This window comes from Corythoichthys intestinalis, chromosome 12 (assembly GCF_030265065.1).
Source record: "Corythoichthys intestinalis isolate RoL2023-P3 chromosome 12, ASM3026506v1, whole genome shotgun sequence".
NCBI lineage: Eukaryota > Metazoa > Chordata > Actinopteri > Syngnathiformes > Syngnathidae > Corythoichthys > Corythoichthys intestinalis.
The window spans coordinates 31,803,865-31,823,870 of NC_080406.1; the positions used below are offsets into that span (position 1 = coordinate 31,803,865).

A 20,006-nucleotide genomic window follows, 5' to 3' on the forward strand; every position below is an offset into this window, starting at 1 on the left:
TTGAGAGTGCCTCGGTGCTTTTTATGATAACCTTAAAATCAAGCCTCCCAACGCAGTTTGGGAAGTTCCCTAGACGCCAGAAATCTGCTATGGCTTCCCACTGGCTGGTTGTAGGACACGGCAAACAAATCAGGCTGGAGGGCTTTGCAGACCTTGAACGCAGTGCTCGACGCCAGTTTGAAGCTAGCCGCCACAGCTAGCTCTCTCCACCCGAGTCTAAAACTCTCTGTGTGGCATCAAAAGTCGGCCAGACCGCCTCGAAACCATCTTCTGCGTCGCCTGCCCGTCAACATTTGTATGTTCAATATTTATTCAGTGTTGATGAGCAGAATATTTACTTTCAAGAGTTCCATCTTGCATTGTTTATTTTTTCTCCGACTAGCGGAAGTAAACAAGCATGCCCCAAAACCGTACAAACATAACGCCACATCCCTCTAGCGGCTTGGCGGTGAATTACAGAGCAACGCGTTCCCTCACCGCAGAACTATCGAATGTCGAATGACGCCGTAGTCGCTACGCCGTCACCACAACGCGGGAGTATAACTCAGGCTTTAGGGAAGTGCCTGTTTTGGTTTTAGGTTGCTAGCGGCTTTGGTTTTGAAAATATTTGAATTTTAAGTTTTTTAAAATAGGCCCACTATGGCTCGGCCGCGAGCCCCGGGTCCTGTCAACTGATAGTGAAGTCTATGTACAGTATTTAGCGTCTGAGTCCACATCTCTGTAGTCATCTCTTAAAGTCCTCAATGAAAGTGTGTAAAAATCTGTAAAAATTTTGGGTTTTGTTGAAAAAAAGTAAGTCAAGTGGATGAGGTAACATGCGGTCTGCTGTCTGATAAGGCATCAACTTGATGTCGCTAGCTCAGTGGCGCCCCCTGATGTTGATATTTTCTAGCAGCGAAACCAGACAGTCAAACCATGCACACCATAGTGCGGCGTTAACCTCCTTACATTACTCGTCATCGCACTCATTTTCTTAATGTGACGCATCTGCGGAGTATCGTAGGAGGCCATTCCGTGGGGGGAGGGCCTCGCCTGATTTTACCATGCCCGAGCATAGCCAAGATGATTTGGGGCATGAGATGACATGGCCGATGAAGCAGGAAGAGGGAGACAATGCATAGCATGAACAGTAAAGACAACACTGAAATCAGCTTTGATGAATGCAGTGGTAGTGAGGCAAGGGACAGGATGAGCAGAACGCACAGGACATGAATGGGTTGAAGGACAAGTCAATCATATGTTGGATCTCGGATGGATGGATGGATGGATGGATGGATGGATGGATGGATGGATGGATGGATGGATGGATGGATGGATGGATGGATGGATGGATGGATGGATGGATGGATGGATGATTGATGATATGATTAAATCATGGCAGTATATTGTTATTTGATAGCATTTCATGGCTTTTACGTTTTTGAACAAGGATGCGCGGGATGGTCTGATGTAACACCATAGATGACAGCGATTAACCGTTTTTTTTTTTTGAGATCAGCTCAGTTTTACTACATGTGCGGGGTGCTAGGAAATCAAAAAAATCACGATGGCTCCTAATCACAGGCTGGAATTCAGACAAATTTAGTTACTTAAAAATAGAATGTAAGGAAATGTAATTGTAATTCCAATCTTAATATTAGCTGTGAACGCGATAACAAAGTGACAACCAAGACAGTTTTGGTTCTTCCTACCTGGCTGTTGAGCTTGCAGACCTCTGTGGCCAGCTTGATGTCCGGCCGGTGGACCAGAGAACCTCCACGGCTCGCCTCTTTGCGGGCTTTTTCGCGGTAGCCAATCTGACGCGAGAATGTACCATGGTTATGTTGTTGGTTATTAGATTTAAAGATAAAATGAAAATAGTTTTCTGTCAACGATTACAAAATAAGACAGTTGTAATTATGTCCATTACATCGCTAACGAGTTTGGCAGTCTGCGTGGCCTTCTTGATGTCAGGTCGATCGGCCACGGCTGTGGTGTAGTGAAGGTTGGCCTTTGCAGTCTTCTTATAGTCCAGCTGAAAACCAACATTTGAAAATAATTAAAGAGTGCCTTATTATGATGTAATTCAAACATGTTACACACTAAATGAAACTGATCTGAAAATTGCTACTCTACACTGGAGAATCTAGTAGAATTTTCTGCCATCTGGACTAGACATGTGCCGATTACCGGTTTCAAAGTATACCGTGGCATGAAAACGTCAATGTTTCAAAACAGCAAAAATTTTTCATGATACTGTCCCCAGGGTATTAGCTAGTTTTTATGTCCCAAAAATGCATGGAGAAATCCCTTGCTTGCAGCTGTAAGACTCAACCCCTTCCACACCGGTTGTTGCTCAGTGCCAGTGAGTCAGCTGTGCTACACGATGGCTGGAGGAGGTGAAACTCATGAACTTTTCCCCCATCGAAGAAAACGAAATCCCTGATATGGAAATACTTCGGCTACAGAAATGTTACAGACTGCCGGGGCTTAGAGGAGGAGGGCCAACCGACATGTAAAACATGTTTGCAGAAGGTGGCTGTCCAGGAGGCAATATCTCACATTTATACAAAATTAAAGATTAGTAAACACTGTCATGAATGTTTCCCACCAGCTTCGAGAGTTAATCCAGCGGGTTTACTGTGTCTAGCAGTGGTAAACGTGGTGTTTTTTCTCTTTGGCAACTGTGTGTTGAGAAAGAGAGTGTGTGTATAAAGTAAACATGATACCAGTCATACACACGTGGTTTTAATGGAAAGTACTTCAATTATTTTTGCTCTGATGGCAATAATGTTGAGCTGTGGGTTCAGGCTCACCTAAAGGAATGCATTTATTTTAATTTTATTTGGAATATTTTATATATACAGTACATATATATATATGGCGGAAAACACAGACAAGACTGAAAAAACACTTTCTGCTCTTGCACTCCTCTTTATAAGAAACTCCTGTATTTTAAGCCTGTACTGTAACTGTTGTGTTTGATAGAACAATTTGTCTATATGCTGCCATAGCAGATTCATGGCGCATTATGCCCCCGAACTATTTTTAATTTGTCCGTTTTACCCCGGAGACCCCCCTTTACAGACGTCGCGCAACCGCTTTTGTTTCAACCCAGCCATAAAAAGAAGGTAAGCAATGATATTTATTATTTGAAATTTCTGTCATTTTTAGCTTAAAATCATTCATTGATGTCTACTATTTAGTTTAAAAAAAGAAAAAAACGACTTTAAAAATATTCTTCACATACATATTTTAAACTTTTAAACAAATTATGTTACAATGAACAAAAATGGCGTCAGTAAAAAAGTCGCGGATATCTACCTCATAACTATCGCTTAATTGTATTTTTTTTTTGTTACTGTCGCATTTTCTCCGATATGTTAAATGATAAATAATCGAACCAAACAAAAAAAATTGGAGAAAAAAAAAAAAAAACGTTTAAAAGGGTAAATATATGAAAAAGAAAATTTCGACCACTTGTTGATGTCTGCGATTTCTGCATCGCAACCCTTGTTATATTACCATGTTTCACCCATAAAATCCCAAAAATATCCGGCCGTGGTCATTCACATCTGTGTCTTGACACTCGATGATACATGCTACATAGAGTTTTTGGATCAAAACAAGGTAAGTACGTGATAATATCTCGTTAAAGTCATGGCATTTGTAATTCTGCTCCCGCGTGCTCTGACCTTCAGATAGGGTTTTGCTGTTTAAAAAACTTTTCTTTTTTTTTTTTTTTTAAAATGCCCTCCTGTTCAAATTTTTTCTTCCCTCAGAAAATTGAGATTTTAAGATTTCCAATGATGTATCACATATGCATATCGGACAATTTTAAAAGTTGGCCAAACTGGGGGTCTAAGAGCGGAACTTCAAGTCACCTGAGTGTTTTCCGCCATATATATATATGCATATACATATACAGTATATTTTATTTAGCATTATACTTTTGTTCCAATCTTTTAATATGTTTTGAAAAATAGACATCCTGTTTAATGATTTTTTAAAAACCCAGATATCACAATGCAACACATTTTAGAGCTGTAATTGCCATACCGTGAAACCGCGATATTTTGGCTTAAGGTTATCATACCGGCAGAATATCACACCGGCACATGCGTAATCTGGACTCACATTGCTCTGTTTCTTGGCGACGTCCATGGCGTGCTGAACATCAGGAGGCACGCACATGTTGTTGTATATCGACTTGCCTTTCTCCTTCTCGAACTTTGCTTTGTACACATTCTTTAGAACAGAAAACACGATCAGCCGGGTCTTCTCGAGCAGTGGTAAAAAAAACAAGAAACGATGGTACCTTGCTGACGAGTTTGTTGATCTGCTTGCTGTGAGCTGTGTCACGGGTCTGAGGCATGGTGGTAAAGGAGCCGGACTGCATCAGCTTCTTACTGGCCGCCTTGTACTTGCTCTGCAAGGGAGAATAATATCAAGGGCTGGACCGTCAACTGGTTGTGGATGTTTTCTGCACAGGATGATGGTACTTACCTCAGATGATAGAGTGCGCACCGCCTTGGAGTGGAGGATCTGGGGGGTGTCTGCCACAGGCAGGTAGTGACCCTTTGCCTTCTCGTACTTCATTTTGTATTTTAGCTACAAAAAGAAGTCATAACTTTTAAGAAGCATTTGGGTGGTGTAGTTGCAGACACACTAAACAGCATTCAAGTGGGATTGACACACTTACAGATGGACAAGTGAGTGTTTAAATAGGTGTACAACTACGTGATCTTTGATTTACAATGGCCCTTACTTTTGAAATTCTGACAAATGCATGTGAGTCTTTTCCATACAAATATTTATTTATGATGGCTCTCACCTCACTGGTTATTTGTGTGTTCTTCTGCGCCAGCAGGGTAAGTTTGTCGTCCACAACGGGTATGACGCAACCCTTCATGATCTCTTTGTCGTACTTGTACTCATACTGTAAATAAATGGATGGGTTAACCTTAGTAACGTGCAGCAAATCATATTTTATGTCGTCCATAAAATCATCCAAAACTGAAAACTCACGTCACTCTGCTGCGCAGAGTTCTTGGCGGCATTGAGAAAGTCCGGCCTCTCTGTGGTCCACATCCACTTAAATTTGGTGGCTTCATACTTCTTCTTGTAATCCAGCTAGAACAGGAGGGACAAAGAACATTATTAGACATTTATTCTGACAAAAGATATCTTTGTCAATTAATCAAGGTCCACTTACATTGGTGATGTTCTTGTAGGCCTCTCTTGCAGCCCGGATGGAGTGAGCCTCAGGATCGATGTTGATCTGGGCCTTGCACCTCTCATAGACCTCTTTGTACTTAAGCTGTAAACAAATACATATATATATATATTAACATTCTTTCTTTTTTAATTACCATACGCTCAGGATTTCAGGCCACCTACATTGCTCGTCATATCCTTGACTTTCTTCATGAGGTTTTGGTGCGGGGTGTCATAAGGTAGGGTGTATCCCTTGGCCTTATTCTTGTTGTACTCCATCTTGTAAACAATCTGGGGGAAACAAGCATGTTCTCAGGATTTTTTTGTGTGACATGAAAAAAATGTAGAGTGCCATAAACAAAACTCACGTCGCCAATCTTCTTGCCACGTTGGGTTGTTTCATACTCAGGAGTGTCGAGGATGGATGTGTACAAGTCCTTGTGACGCTCATATTGTTCTCTGTAACGCCACTGAAGAAGTCCAGCGCGGACAAAGTCAGTGATATGAATCACGCTGACCATTAGTTTTAGTAGCTTGGCTAACAGCTCAAACTTCATGATTTCTACAAGACAGTGCTTTTCAAACTTTTTTCTAATATGCATAATTTGTGTGCACAAAAATGGCTACAATGAACTTGTATTTACACAAAAAAATTAAGGCTGTCATAAGGTTAAAATTTTTAAACGAGTTAATTACAGCTTAAAAATTAATTAATCGTAATTAATCGCAATTCAAACCATCTATAAAATATGCCATATTTTTCTGTAAATTATTGTTGGAATGGAAAAATAAGACACAAGATGTATATATACATTAAACATACGGTACATAAGCAATGTATTTGTTTATTATAACAATAAATCAACAAACTCGCATTAACATTATTAACATTTTCTTAAAGCGATCCATGGATAGAAACACTTGTAGTTCTTAAAAGAAATTTTATATTAAAACCCCTCTTAATGTTTTCCTTTTATTAAAATTTGTAAAATTTTCAATCAAAAAATAAACTAGTAGCTCGCCATTGTTTATGTCAATAATTACACCATGCTCACTCATTGTGCTGAAAACCATAAAATCATTTGGACCCAAGCGCCAGCAGAGGGCGCCAAACACCAAAAAACAAGTAACAAGCGGACATTACACTGCTGTCATTTTAATCTGTTTGAGCGACCATGTGCGTTAATTGCGTCAAATATTTTAACGTGATTAATTTTAAAAATTAATTACCGCCAGGTAACGCGATAATTTTGACAGCCCTAAAAAAAATATAAAACAAGCTGCTTGTTTCTTTGAACAAATATGAAAAACCCAAGATTTAGTGTAGCATCAATCTGAGAATCCACCCCCTAACCCCAACATTTCTGGATCTAAATCACACAGCTGAGGTCAGAAAGAAGTTTGAGAAGCACCGCTTCAGACAATAAATCATGTAAGAACAAGTCATGATAAAAGCAGAATGAATGAGGTGGAAAAACATGCATTTAGAGGACATGCATGAAAGTGGCGAGTTATTTTGCAATGATTAAACCAGTTACCAGTTGCAATGTCTTTAGATTTGTTTTTCTGCTGCAGGTTGAGAGGCTGCTGTAACCAGAGGTGGGGCACCCGAGTCACATGACTTGACGCAAGTCAGATTGAAGTCGCCAACTTCAGGTCTTGCTCAGTTATAACCTATAAGACTTCACTTGACATTGATTTGGTATTCATAAAATGCAACTTTTAGGAATTGACTTGCTAAGTCTATTTATAACTGGAAATCTGCATTTTCTGACCTGTTGGATTTTTTAGCCACTGTAACCAGTGTTGTTAACCTTACTTTAAAAAAGTTAATTAATTACAGTCACAAATTACTTCTCCCAAAAAGTAATTGAGTTAGTAACTCAGTTATCTGAATGTAAGTGTAATTAGTTACTTGGCAAAGTAATTGGTGTTACTTTTCATGTTTTTTCCCATTCAAAAAAAAACAAAAAAAACAAACAAAAAAAGACAAAGGTCACGCCATGTGAAGTTCAAAGGGTTTGACACAATTAGCCCTAACCCAATTCTTTACCCTAAACTTAACTAGACACAGGGATATTGTGGAGATTGTGATAACTACAGTGGGGAGAACAAGTATTTGATACACTGCCAATGGGAAAACCCATTGACAGTGTATCAAATACTTGTTCTCACCACTGTAGATAGTAACCTGTGCTATGTTTGGAAGTCATTTAATGTTGTGAATCAACCGTTAAAGTTGTTAAAATAGCGCCCGTTACTGCATTAGTTCTCTTCTGTGTACTTTCGACATGTGAAAGTTTTAAAACTGTTTCATCATTTAGTTTAAAGGGTTTTTGGGACAACTGGCTCTAGCCCAATTCTTTACCCTAAACTTAACTAGGCACAACGGTTGTGAATCAACCATTAAAGTTGTTAAAATTGCTCTCGTTATTGCATTAGTTCTCTTTTGTCTACATTTGACATGTGTAAGTTTTAAAACTATTTCATCATTTAAAGATAGATTTCAGTCAAGATTTTGCCGATTTAGGAGCATTTTAGATCAAAAGTTACTTAGGTTCGCTAGGAAGGTTCTCTACAACAGAGCCTTCCTTAGAAATCTACTGCTTTAAGATGGCGGCTGTTTACTAACGCATCTAGTTCTTTATTATACATGTAGCTAATGCAGCCGTGTCTGTCATTTGCATCTAGTTCTGTACATATGAGATAGCTACCGAAGCGTCATGTGGGTGTAGTTTGTAGGCTATCGGCTACAGTCAGGTATTATTGGAGCCACCTAGCATAGTAGCATCGCATTTGCAACGGCGTCACCCTCCCTTGCCTCCCCCCCACTCTGCTCTCTTGTCTCCGTGAGTCCGTCTTTCTCAGACTTTCTCGCGTCAGTCAACTAACATAGTAATGCACGTCTTTCCCGCCTCAGTAACGGTAACGGCGTTGCCAAGATGAGAAAAGTAATTTATTAGATTACTCACTACTGAAGAAAATAACGCCGTTAGTAACGCTGTTATATTCTAACGTCGTTATTAACAACACTGATCATTTCGCATCTACTTCTGTATACATTTGCTAACGCTGCCGAGTCTGTCATTTCGCATCTAGTTCTTTATACATGTGATATGTAGCGTAGCATCGTGTGGGCGTAGTTTGTAGGCTGTCGGCAACAGTCAGGTATTGTTGAAGCCGCCTAGCATCGCGTTTGCAACGGCGTCACAACTCCCTTCACTCCTTCCCACACCCGCTCTTCTCTCTTCGTTTCTCTCACGTCATTGAACTAACGGAGTAACGCATAGTAACGCATGCCTTTACATCCTCAGTAACAGTAACAGCGTTGCAAAGATGAGAAAAGTAATTAGTTGATTACTCACTACTGAAAAAAATAACGCCGTTAGTAACGTTATACTCTAACGCCGTTTTTAACAACACTGACTGTAACTTGGGAACAATTTTGAAGTCTGAGGTTAGAACTTCAGACCTCGACCTACTTATGACTTTATAGGAGACTTACTCTAACTTCTAATATGCTGTGACTGGGAAAATTTGCATAGCTTGATTTGGGATTTCTTCAACCGTGCCACATCCTTAAAAACCTGTGGGGACTTAAATTTGTTTCACCGGAGTAATTTGACACTTACCTGAAACCTGAAAGTTCGGAATTAGAGCCCTTACCCAAGACTTATCGAGTCCCACCTCTGGTTCTAAATAAACAGTGCATCAAAAGCTACATGAATGACGAATGGCAGAATTAGCATGTAGTGCTATTTGTGGAATGAGCTTTATTTTGCCAGCAGATGAGAGCAAGTCCTGTCCAGAAACATCAGGAATAATGATGAATTTAATTCTCTTTGTTGGTGGACAGGGTTGAGCATACTATGGAGCAGCTACTTGCTATCTAGCTAGCTGTTTACCTTACTGCTCATGAAAGTTTGGACAAGGGCGGTGAGGATGTCAGGTCGGTGTAGCTCATTGCAGCCGCTCTTGAGGAGTTCCTTTGCTTTGGATTTATACCTTTTCTGTCAGTACACACACAGCATGCCACAGTTAAAAAAGACATCGAGCTGGTGACACTGTAGTAGTGACACTCAGTAGTGACACTGAGGGGATAAACAGGCCTCAAGATCTGCTGATAAGGCTTAAACTGGATGTGAGCCCACGTAGATTTTTGAAAATTGCCTGTTTTGGACAAAAGGCAAACTATCATATCCATGCGCAACAACCACCACCATTTCCGTGGACAACCTCATGCTGCTCGGAGGGTTTTCAGAGGTAACGATGCAGTCTGATCTCTCTGGACCAGAACCTTTACCTGGCTCATCTTCTTGTTCTCTTTGGCCAGCTGGAAACTAGGGCCCTCTGTGGTTAGGGTGAACTGATCCTTGGATTTCTCGTAACCATTTTTATAAGCCCGCTGCTCAGAATGTCAGAAGGAAGTTAAAGACGGGTCCAGGAAACAAAAGAGTGCGACCAAAACAACAAGAATTTGACAGAGAACTTGACTTAAAAAAAAAAAAAAACTTGGATTCCACACAGCATCACTGATTCAACCTCCAAGATGAAGGTCCATTTACATTGAAATGAGGAACCATAAAAGCTACACTGTGAAATACTCAAATTTTCAATTAGTTTTTTTCAGGCTCAGTTTTTATAATGGAAGACTTATCTCAACCAAAAGAAACAACCTACCTCGTCGAGAAGGCTAGAGGCGTGCTTGGCCGTGTGGAAGAAAGGTGTGTCAGAGGTGTACTTGAAGTTTTCTCTGTTCTTCTTGAAGGAGGTCTTGTATTCTATCTGGAAACCAAAGAGAAAAAAACACTCTTTAAGAATATATTGTCCAAAAGGAAACCAAATCTAAAGTTGTAGGGTGAGAAGTTACTCACCTCACTGTACAGCTTCTTGTTCTTCTCAGCGCGTAACAACTCAGGTGTGTCCCACACAAAGCAACCGATTCCCTTTAACCAGTCCAGGTCCTCCTTGTACTTGACCTAAAAACCCAACACACAACAGTTTGAAGCTAGAACTCTTGATTCCATTTCATTAGGAAACTCACGAGTGGCTCTTACCGTGCTGACGTTGTCATTGACAATCCTGCTGAAGAAGAACTCGGGACGGTCCGGGATGGACTTCCATGTTCCAAGGGAGCTGATATATTTCTCTCTGTACTTAACCTGAGGTAAAACTTGCAGTACTTAACATCAAGTAAAACATTTTATTAACATTGTCATAAAAGGTCAAAGACAAGTGCTGACATTGCTGATGTCGTCAGTGACTCTGCGGTGGTAGACGATGTCCAGGGCGTCCTTGACAGTGTGGTAGTGACCTTTAGAGAGCTCATATGTCTCTTTGTAGCGGAGCTAAAGAAACCACAAAAACAGATTGGGATTATGAACCATTTCATTTCAACATTTCGGCAAGAGTAACATGTAAAGTAAAAAATACTTTGATACTATACTTGAGTAAACATTTCAGGTGTCTTTACTACACTTACGAAGAGATGGTAATTGATAGAAATTTCGAAATTCCGATTGCACCACTGCCGCTTAAACTCACATCGCTTGACTGGAGGTAGGCCTTCTTGGAGCGAATCAAGAGGGGTGTGTCTCCGATGGCGGTGTACCTGTGCTTCATCCTCTCATATTGTTCTTTGTACTTGTTCTAAATGACAGAGAGACCAGTTTTGGCATTTTTTGAAAATGATGTCAAAATTGAATAGAGGGGTAAGAAACCTACATCACTGGAGATCAATTTCATCTTCCTGGAGTGGCTCATGTGTGGGGTTTCGACTTCCAGGGTATATTTTGGTCTTTCTTTGGCGGCGAGGTTAGTGTACACGTACTGTAATGAAAATAGGACAGGTGGAAGTAAAATCTGATGAGTGATCCAGTATTTAATTGGCACAAGGAAATGGTTGGGAAGGGTTCAAAACTCACATGATTTGTCAGCTGCTGGGCCCATTTGACTCTTTTCATGTCCACAGCATCCGCAGTGGTGGAGACTTTGGACATCTCCGCTTTGCTCTGAGCTTTGTAGATTAGCTGAAAGCAAACAAATCACAACTTCAGTCCAAACCAAAGACTAAACCTTCACTCTTAAGTATTATTGTTATTATTATTATTAAGAACACACTCCGGCCATTGACGCCAATTTCTTCGGGACTCACCATACTTAAGTGGCTCTTGAGCTCAGTCACTCGCTTGTACTCTGGTGTGTCCAAGACCACGGAAAACTTGGGCAGGTTCTTCTTAGCCTCCACCGGGTAGTCCACCTTTAAAAGTTTAAAAAAAAAAAAAATTGGACAACGAATGCGTTGAGGAAAACGTGCGGTGTACAAAGGTACGCACTCTGTACTTATTGAGGTTGCGGATACGGATCATCTCCGGGGTGTTGTAGAGGAAACAACCAATTCCCCTAAGCCATGTCAGATCTTCTTTGTATTTCAACTGAAAACATACCATGAATGTAATTTTATTAATAACTTTGCATTATTAAGTGCCTTTTGTTTTAGGGTCGAATTCAAAGAGTATGTCTGACAAAGTTGTTCAAGATGAGGTTGTACCTCGCTGTTGATATGGTTGACGTTGTAGCAATGCAACAGCTCCGGAGTCATAGGCATGGAGATCAGCTGGCCTTTACTGTTGTTGTACTTCTCCTTGTACCACAACTACAAAGACACCAAAATGTATGTGTAATACAGTTCTTAAAAAGACATACAGCAAATGGGTTTAAAAGGACACTGTACATCGCTTAGATGTTCCTGGTTCATTTTGACTTGTCTGATGTCAGGGGTGTCGTAGGTGGTGTGGATTTTGTCCTTCTGTTTGTGGTAATCCTCGCGATACAGGCGCTATAAAGAAGAGAAGACCCTGTGTTAGAGTGTGTCAGGATATGTAAGAACAAAGTCACACTTAGCGTGATCTCACTTCATTGATGATTTTGTTGGCCTTCCTATAGTTCACAAAGTTAACGCCCTCCGGGTGAATGGTGTAGCCCTTGGCCTTCGTCATCTCGTAGGCCTCCTTGTACTTCACCTATACAAACCAAAAGAATATATCAGACGGACTTGATTGGCTGTTGAAATTATTTGTTTTAAACAATATTAGTAATACACTTACATCGCTACTAACAAAGGTGTTGCGCTTAGCCTGTTTGATGAGAGGCATGTCGTGTGGCAGAGTGTATCCAGTGGGCATGTAGTTTTTGTTTGCCTCCTTATACCAGTTCTAAAAGAGAGAAGACAATGAACAAAACATTTAATTTCCTTAGAAGGCAAAACTCGTTGAATTTGGTGGATGTTTTCTTACATCACTCTGAATGTGGTGGGCATTGCGAGCCCTTTCCCCTTCCAGTGTAACTGCGGGAGAAGTGTTGGTTCCCTTGATGCTAGTGTGGTACTCGGAGCGATAGTGTAGCTGAGGAAAGAGGACACAGCTGGTAAGCTATGATTTGAATTCTACGAAGTGACATCATGACAGAATGGGAAGAACTGGTATACATCACTCAGGTTCACGGTGTTCTGCTTGGCCGTCTCGTAAACTGGCGTTTCCATCACTACTGAGTAGTCTTTGAATGCTTCCACACCTTTAGCTCGGTACTTGTTCTGGAATGGAAAACACAAGTGTGAATAACACTTTAGAAAGGATGAACAAGAAAATCGGTATTTGTAATGACAAACTTGGCTCTGAATGTCGCCAGCATTCTTGACACGCAGGATTTCTGGAGTGTCCCAGGCATAGCAACCGATGCCCTTCAGCCAGTTGAGGTCATCCTTGTAGAAGACCTGCAGGAGATACGAAAATAGCAATTAAAAAAAACAAACAAGGGTTCCCACAAAGACAAAGATGTGTCATTTTTAAAAAAAATCTCACATCACTTAGCTGCTCGTTGACTTTGCGCGCCTGGACATACATCTGCATATCAGGAAGGCAGATCCACTGGTGCAGATACTTGCGGTAGTGGATTCCACTGATGGTGGTCTGGAAATTACGGGCCGACAGGATCTCCAGCATATCTGGCGGGATGTGATTCTTAGCCTTGGACTTCTCATAGTCCTCATGGTACAGGCGCTACACAGTTGGGACAACAATCAGTTCTTTTGTAACAACAAACCTAGAGATGCATTTCAGTCTAAAATAAAGCTGTGAATGTTTTGCCTTACATCCAGGACCAATTTTCCGACTTTAAGGCATCGGGCGGTGGCTGGATCATCCTCAATAGACTTGGGCAGACTGTAAAGTGACTTGAACTTCTCATAGTCTTCTTTGTACTTCACCTGAAAAGATTGATCACAAGCACTCAGGAATACTGTATGTTGTAAAATACGTATGTTTAAACATGTTTAAGTAAGTCTGGAATGTATCACAATGATTAATGGACGATCCCTGTAAATCTAAATCTAACAATCCTATCCATCTTATTTGGGGTAGGGGGACTTTGTACATGATACTCACACTGCTGACAATGGTCTTCTGGTCTTTGGCATGTTGCATTGAGGTAGAGTCATGGGGGATCTGGTAGCCCTTGGCCTTGAATTTCTCCCAGGCGTCAGTGTAGTTTTTCTGAAAATCCACATTCGTTGATGTCACGTTGCCCATTGTCTTTCTCAAATGAGTTCAACAGAGTGTCTATACGTACGTTACTGAAGAAAGTTTTGAAGTTGTGGCATCTGGCATAATCGTAGGTATCCAAAACAGTGGTGTACATATGTTTCTCCTTGTGGTAAGACTCTCGGTAGTTCAGCTGTTGGCATAAAACAGTACTTAAACCTTGTATTTGAATGGGAAGTATAGACATGGAATTCTCACATTTTAGCAAAAGTTACTTACATCACTGGCCCAGGTGTGACCAAGCACAGCAGTGACGTAAGCGGGCGTGTCAGTCACAATGGAGTAATTGTTGAATTCCTTCTTAGCTTCGTCTCTGTATTTCAACTGAAAGTACAAAACAACTAAATTAATTTCTGATATTACTCTTCATTATTATTGATATTCTGATGTCACGCACTTCGCTCTGCAGATCGTAGGCCTTCTTAGCACGAATGATCTCTGGCGTGTCCCATACAAAGCATCCAATACCCTTCATCCAGGTCAGGTCCTCTTTGTAATACACCTAATGGAAAAGAACAAAAACTATGGATAAGGAGACTGCAGAGTTCTCCAGTCATTTGAAGATTATGTAAGGGTTGAGAACATACATCGCTGAGAATCTCATTTGTCTTGCGGGCTCGGATGGCGTCTTCCTGATCGGGGTGGCAGGTCCACTGGTGCAGGTATGTGCGGTAGAGGACATCACTCAGCATGTCCTGGCAACGCTTGGCCACCTTGTTGGCAATGACGTCAGCTGGGATGTGAGTCTTGGCCTTGGTCTGGTGGTAGTCCCGATGGTAAAGCCTCTGTAGTAAAGAATAGGAGTGTTGGACATTATGAAATTATTGTGGTCTTACGAGAACAGAACAAGCACAGAATAGAAGAACTAATTTCCATTTGAATAATACAGTGGGGCAAATAAGTATTTAGTCAACCACCAATTGTGCAAGTTCTTCTACTTGAAAAGATCAGATAGGCCTGTAATTGTCAACTTGGGTAAACCTCAACCATGAGAGACAGAATATGGGGGGAAAAAAAACTGAAAATCACATTATTTGATTTTTAAATAATTTATTTCCAAATTACTGTGGAAATTAAGTATTTGGCCACCTACAAACAAACAAGATTTCTGGCTGTCAAAGAGGTCTAACTTCTCCTAACGAGGTCTAACGAGGCTCCACTCGTTACCTGTATTAATGGCACCTGTTTTAACTCATTATCGGTATAAAAGACACCTGTCCACAAACTCAGTCAGTCACACTCCAAACTTCACTATGGCCAAGACCAAAGAGCTGTCGAAGGACACGAGACAAAATTGTAGACCTGCACCAGGCTGGGAAGACTGAATCTGCAACAGGTAAAATGCTTGGTGTAAAGAAATCAACCGTGGGAGCTATTATTAGGAAATGGAAGATATACAAGACCACTGATAATCTCCCTCGATGTGGGGCTCCATGCAAGATCTCACCCTGTGGCGTCAAAATGATAACAAGAACGGTGAGCAAAAATCCAAGAACCACACGGGGGGACCTAGTGAATGACCTACAGAGAGCTGGTACCACAGTAACAAAGGCTACTATCAGTAACACAATGCGCCGCCAGGGACTCAAATCCTGCACTGCCAGACGTGACCCCCTGCTGAAGCCAGTACACATCCAGGCCCGTCTGTGGTTCGCTAGAGAGCATTTGGATGATCCGGAAGAGGACTGGGAGAATGTGTTATGCTCAGATGAAACCAAATAGAACTTTTTGGTAGAAACACAGGTTCTCGTGTTTGGAGGAGAAAGCATCCGAAGAACACCATACCCACTGTGAAGCACGGGGATGGAAACATCATGTTTTGGGGCTGTTTTTCTGCAAAGGGACCAGGACAACTGATCTGTGTAAAGGAAAGAATGAATGGGGCCATGCATCGAGAGATTTTGAGTGAAAATCTCCTTCCATCAGCAACGCCATTGAAGATGAGACGTGGCTGGGTCTTTCAGCATGACAATGATCCCAAACACACAGCCAGGGCAACAAAGGAGTGGCTTCGTAAGAAGCATTTCAAGGTCCTGGAATGGCTAAGCCATTCCCCAGATCTCAAACCCATAGAAAATCTGTGGAGGGAGTTGAAAGTCCGTGTTGCCCAACGACAGCCCCAAAACATCACTGCTCTAGAGGAGATCTGCATGGAGGAATGGGCCATAATACCAGTAACAGTGTATGAAAAGCTTGTGAAGAGTTACAGAAAACGTTTGGCCTCCATTATTGCCAACAAAGGGTACATAACAAAGTATTGAGATGAACTTTTGGTATTGACCAAATACATATTTTCCACCATGATTTGCAAATAAATTCTTTAAAAATCAAACAATGTGCTTTTGTGTTTTTTTTCCACATTCTGTCTCTCATGTTTGAGGTTTACCTATGTTGACAATTACAGGCCTCTCTAATATTTTCAAGTGGGAGAACTTGCACAATTAGTGGTTGACTAAATACTTATTGATATTGATGGATATACAGTGAGGCCACTGTATATCCATTTACTTATATAGACCAAAGGAAATTATTTTGAAGATATGTAATGATTCTGCCTCAATTTTATCAAGGAAAACACCTAACATGCTAATTATTAAACAGTTGAATAAAAGTTTTCTTACCAGTCCCTTGTTTTTCTCCTGATCACCACATCGGATCACCTCAGGGAAGTCCACCAGGGTTCCGGCCAAGTAGTGTCCTTTGGCCTTCTCATGGGAATCATGATACTTGTACTGGAATATGAATGAAACAGAAATCTCAATTTGTACCTGTAGAAGAACCAGATTAAAGGACAGCCACTGTGGTACCCACATCACTACTGATGTCTCTGCTTCGCTTTCCACTGACAAGTGGGATGTACTCGTGGTCCAAGTGGTAGTCAGCAGCCTTGGACTGGTCCCATTGCAATTTGTAGAGTTTCTAAAATCATAAGTAATGATTACAGCATTAAATTATATCGAAATTGATTCAGAAAAAAATCCCATGGGAAAAACCCGTTTGACTTATAATACCTCGCTGATGTTCTTGGACACCTCCCTGCTGTGGGCCAGTTGAGGAGTGTCATCCGAACCAATGTAATGACCCTTCTCCGCATTGAAGGTCTCTTTGTACTTTAACTGTGGAGGAAATTAAATGTGTTAGAATGGCTTTAAACTAAACCAGTGTCTGGAAGAAACACAACACAATACAATCAACAACTATTTAGAACACATTGTGTATGATAAACGTCACAAGTGTCTTTAAAATATCTCCCACGGTTAACGGATATCTGGACCATATCCAATGTTGACTATACTGTATGTTGCTTTTCAGTTGCTCGGTTTGTCTTTCAGTACTTACGTCGCTGAGGTTGGCAGAGTTTGTCTTGGCCAAGAGAATTTCTGGGCGGTCCAACACCAGGGTGAACTTTCCAAAGCCATCGATTGCATTTCTCTTGTAGAGCCTCTGTAGGAGAAGTCAAGTCATCGACATGGGAAACAAGCAACTGAGAGTAACACTGTATAACACAATGAGCCTGGACTTACATCATTGAGAATTTCCTGTGCTTTTCTGGCTTTGACGTGGTCTACAGATTCATGGGCCACCCAACCACAGCCTCGAAACCATTCCATATCTGCCTTGTACACAAACTAAGAACAACACCAAAACATTATTTTACATCTGAGCATTCAATTTCTGTCTTGTAACTTATCTGATGACTCACATCGCTCTGAAGATCGTAGGCTTTCCTAGCCTGTATGACGTCGTTCTGGTCAGGCAGGCACGTCCACTGGTGCAGGCGGGTCCTGTAGAGGTCATCGTTGACTTGCATCTGGCACTTCTTGGCCAGCTCGAACTGCAGCATATCCACTGGCAGGTTGAACTTGGTCTTGGACTTGTTGAAGTCTTTCTTGTAGAGGGCGTCGCTGGCAATCTTGGCAGAGTTCAGGGCCAACATAAGGAGCGGGTCATCCTGGATGCTAAGGGCCCCAATGTGGTGGCCCACTTGTTTGCGGTATCCCTCCAGGTATTTATGCTGCGGAACAGACAATGGAAATCAGTTCTGATTCTAATTTGGGAAGTTTTTGACAATATTTAAATAGCTACTCACTTTACTTTGGACTTTAGTGTTGCTGATGCACTGCTTGATGGCCACCGTATCTTCAGGCATGAAGTAGCTAGTAGCCTTAATCTTGTCCCAATCTTTGGAGTATAGTTTCTGCAACAAAGAAGGTTGTTTTTGTGTCAAGGAATGACTGCTGGCAGAAATGTTTTGCTAGTCGATCAGTTTTGCTTTATTATTTATGCTGCAGATGTAAATCAATGCTTCTAATTGTGTTCCGATAGACCATCCTCTTACAGGGTGAATATGCTTAGCTGCTTCTTTCGCTGTGACCATGGTTGGAGTCTCCACCAGTGTGTAATTGGTCTTTTCCTGATGCCAAGCCTCACGGTATTTCGCCTGCGAAGAGGTTCAAACTGGGTTATTAAGCGCTAACGGGAACCTAAAATGACAAGAAGAATAGATATTCGGACTTCATTGAGGATGTCAGCGGCATTCTTAGCGCAAGTCAAGTCAACACGATCTGTTGGAACGCCAAATTTCTGCTCGTCCAGCTTAACCCGGTAGCCTCTCTGGAACAAAGTGAGAAACACAATTTGTAGAGCACTTCTAAAATGTACATGTGTGAATCAAAAAGTGTGGTGAGTCATAAGTCAGACTTACATCAGCCAGGATCTTTTGTGCATTCTTCACTTTCAAAACCTCCACGGACTCATGCGGAATCCATCCGCATCCACGTAGCCACTCCATGTCAGCTTTGTACACTGCCTAAGGAGCAACAAAACAAAGACCTCAGAACTAACGGTCAAATTTACTAGTCACTTGTTGAAATAGGAAATTATTTTAAGGCTGTATGTCATAGTTGTGCAAACTTACAAGATTGAGAAAACGTAATAGTAGATCTGGAAACTTACATCACTCTGAAGATCGTAGGCCTTCCTGGCCTGGACCACATCATTGGAGTCTGGCAGGCACGTCCACTGGTGAAGGTGAGTCCGGTAGTTGAAGTCGTTGACTTGAATCTGGCACTTTTTGGCCAGTTCCAAGTTGAGCATGTCAACAGGCAGGTTGAACTTGGTCTTGGACTTGTTAAAGTCCTTTTTGTAAAGGGCATCACTGGCAATCTTGGCCGAGTTCATTGCCAGCATGATCAGGGGGTCATCTTCCACGCTGCGAGCACCGATGTGGTGGCCCACCTGCTTGCGGTATCCTTCCTTGTACTTGTACTAAAAAATATATACATATAAGAAAAATGAATTTATTATTTCAAATATCATCCAAGTCCTTTTTCTTACATCGCTGATGATATCTCTTGACGCTTTGGCCTTCAGCACGGCAATGGCATCATGCTTGATATGGTAACCTTTGGCCTTCTGGTCATCCCACGCCTTAGTATACAATTTCTGCGCAGAATCAACAGGAAATGGTGAAAAATATATCATTACAGAATGGTAGCAAGTGATCATGCTGTACCATTTAACCTTACATTGCTTATGTTGATGGCATTTGCTTTAGACAGCTCAATGGCAGGAGTGTCAGCCGGAAGCAAGAATGACGTCTTTTCGTTCTCCCACAGTTCCTTGTATTTCCTCTGTTGAAAAGTATCAAAGCTTTTCAGTATTCAACAGAAATGTTCAAACCCCACTCAATAACTAGAGAATTGGATTTTCTGTATAGGAAGGCTGAAGAAATGAAGCTGCACTTAAATGCTTAGGTATTGACTGAAGTGTTAAAATGTTGAAACATAAAATGTCAGACATGATGTATGAATGGCGTGAATATGTGGAGAAAGTGTCGAGAAGATGTAAAATGTGTGATTTAATTTGAGAATTGTTTCAACGAAAATGTGCATAAAGTAGCAGAAATGTGCAGAATAGCATACAAATATGTGTGAATTTTCTTCAGCGTTAAAAGCGTGAGACGTTTTTTTTTTCCCCTGAACTCACATCACTGAGATTGTCTGAATTTTGCTTAGACAGGACGATGGTAGGCAGGTCCACTATGCTGGTGAATTTGACCGTGCTCGGTGGTTGGCGGTAGAGTCTCTCGTTGAGAATGTTCTGTGCATTCCTGGCTTTGATAACATCTACCGATTCATGAGGCGACCAGCCGCATCCCCTGAGCCACTCCAGATCGCCTTTGTACACAGCCTGGAAGGTACGGTTCCATTT

At 41.3% G+C, this 20,006-nt stretch overlaps 1 protein-coding gene across 18 annotated transcripts in view; it reads right to left on the bottom strand.

Moving 5' to 3' along the window:
• neb (nebulin) overlaps positions 1-20,006 on the bottom strand; it is a 106,266-nt gene that overhangs the window by 38,371 nt on the left and 47,889 nt on the right. For 17 of the 18 annotated variants that reach the window (XR_009066279.1, XM_057851876.1, XM_057851887.1 and 14 more), the window contains 48 exons: positions 19,782-19,985; positions 19,322-19,426; positions 19,131-19,238; positions 18,750-19,061; positions 18,499-18,603; positions 18,309-18,407; positions 18,133-18,234; positions 17,884-17,991; positions 17,497-17,808; positions 17,318-17,422; positions 17,133-17,237; positions 16,805-16,909; positions 16,605-16,712; positions 16,415-16,525; positions 14,381-14,578; positions 14,191-14,295; positions 14,013-14,117; positions 13,822-13,926; positions 13,638-13,745; positions 13,346-13,459; positions 13,056-13,253; positions 12,863-12,967; positions 12,683-12,787; positions 12,492-12,599; positions 12,303-12,410; positions 12,111-12,218; positions 11,930-12,034; positions 11,747-11,851; positions 11,532-11,630; positions 11,351-11,455; positions 11,121-11,225; positions 10,921-11,025; positions 10,741-10,845; positions 10,440-10,544; positions 10,254-10,358; positions 10,071-10,175; positions 9,877-9,981; positions 9,102-9,206; positions 5,565-5,666; positions 5,380-5,487; positions 5,195-5,299; positions 5,008-5,112; positions 4,814-4,918; positions 4,486-4,590; positions 4,298-4,408; positions 4,117-4,227; positions 1,910-2,014; positions 1,692-1,796 (listed from right to left, as the gene is read on the bottom strand). Coding sequence is in view for 17 of the 18 variants with exons in the window: in XM_057851876.1 (XP_057707859.1) it covers positions 1,692-1,796; positions 1,910-2,014; positions 4,117-4,227; positions 4,298-4,408; positions 4,486-4,590; positions 4,814-4,918; positions 5,008-5,112; positions 5,195-5,299; positions 5,380-5,487; positions 5,565-5,666; positions 9,102-9,206; positions 9,877-9,981; positions 10,071-10,175; positions 10,254-10,358; positions 10,440-10,544; positions 10,741-10,845; positions 10,921-11,025; positions 11,121-11,225; positions 11,351-11,455; positions 11,532-11,630; positions 11,747-11,851; positions 11,930-12,034; positions 12,111-12,218; positions 12,303-12,410; positions 12,492-12,599; positions 12,683-12,787; positions 12,863-12,967; positions 13,056-13,253; positions 13,346-13,459; positions 13,638-13,745; positions 13,822-13,926; positions 14,013-14,117; positions 14,191-14,295; positions 14,381-14,578; positions 16,415-16,525; positions 16,605-16,712; positions 16,805-16,909; positions 17,133-17,237; positions 17,318-17,422; positions 17,497-17,808; positions 17,884-17,991; positions 18,133-18,234; positions 18,309-18,407; positions 18,499-18,603; positions 18,750-19,061; positions 19,131-19,238; positions 19,322-19,426; positions 19,782-19,985 (5,772 nt within the window). In the remaining variant the exon portion in view is untranslated. Of the gene's footprint in view, positions 1-1,691; positions 1,797-1,909; positions 2,015-4,116; positions 4,228-4,297; positions 4,409-4,485; positions 4,591-4,813; positions 4,919-5,007; positions 5,113-5,194; positions 5,300-5,379; positions 5,488-5,564; positions 5,667-9,101; positions 9,207-9,499; positions 9,602-9,876; positions 9,982-10,070; positions 10,176-10,253; positions 10,359-10,439; positions 10,545-10,740; positions 10,846-10,920; positions 11,026-11,120; positions 11,226-11,350; positions 11,456-11,531; positions 11,631-11,746; positions 11,852-11,929; positions 12,035-12,110; positions 12,219-12,302; positions 12,411-12,491; positions 12,600-12,682; positions 12,788-12,862; positions 12,968-13,055; positions 13,254-13,345; positions 13,460-13,637; positions 13,746-13,821; positions 13,927-14,012; positions 14,118-14,190; positions 14,296-14,380; positions 14,579-16,414; positions 16,526-16,604; positions 16,713-16,804; positions 16,910-17,132; positions 17,238-17,317; positions 17,423-17,496; positions 17,809-17,883; positions 17,992-18,132; positions 18,235-18,308; positions 18,408-18,498; positions 18,604-18,749; positions 19,062-19,130; positions 19,239-19,321; positions 19,427-19,781; positions 19,986-20,006 lie in introns of all 18 variants that reach the window. The other variant, XM_057851891.1, reaches the window with a different exon arrangement.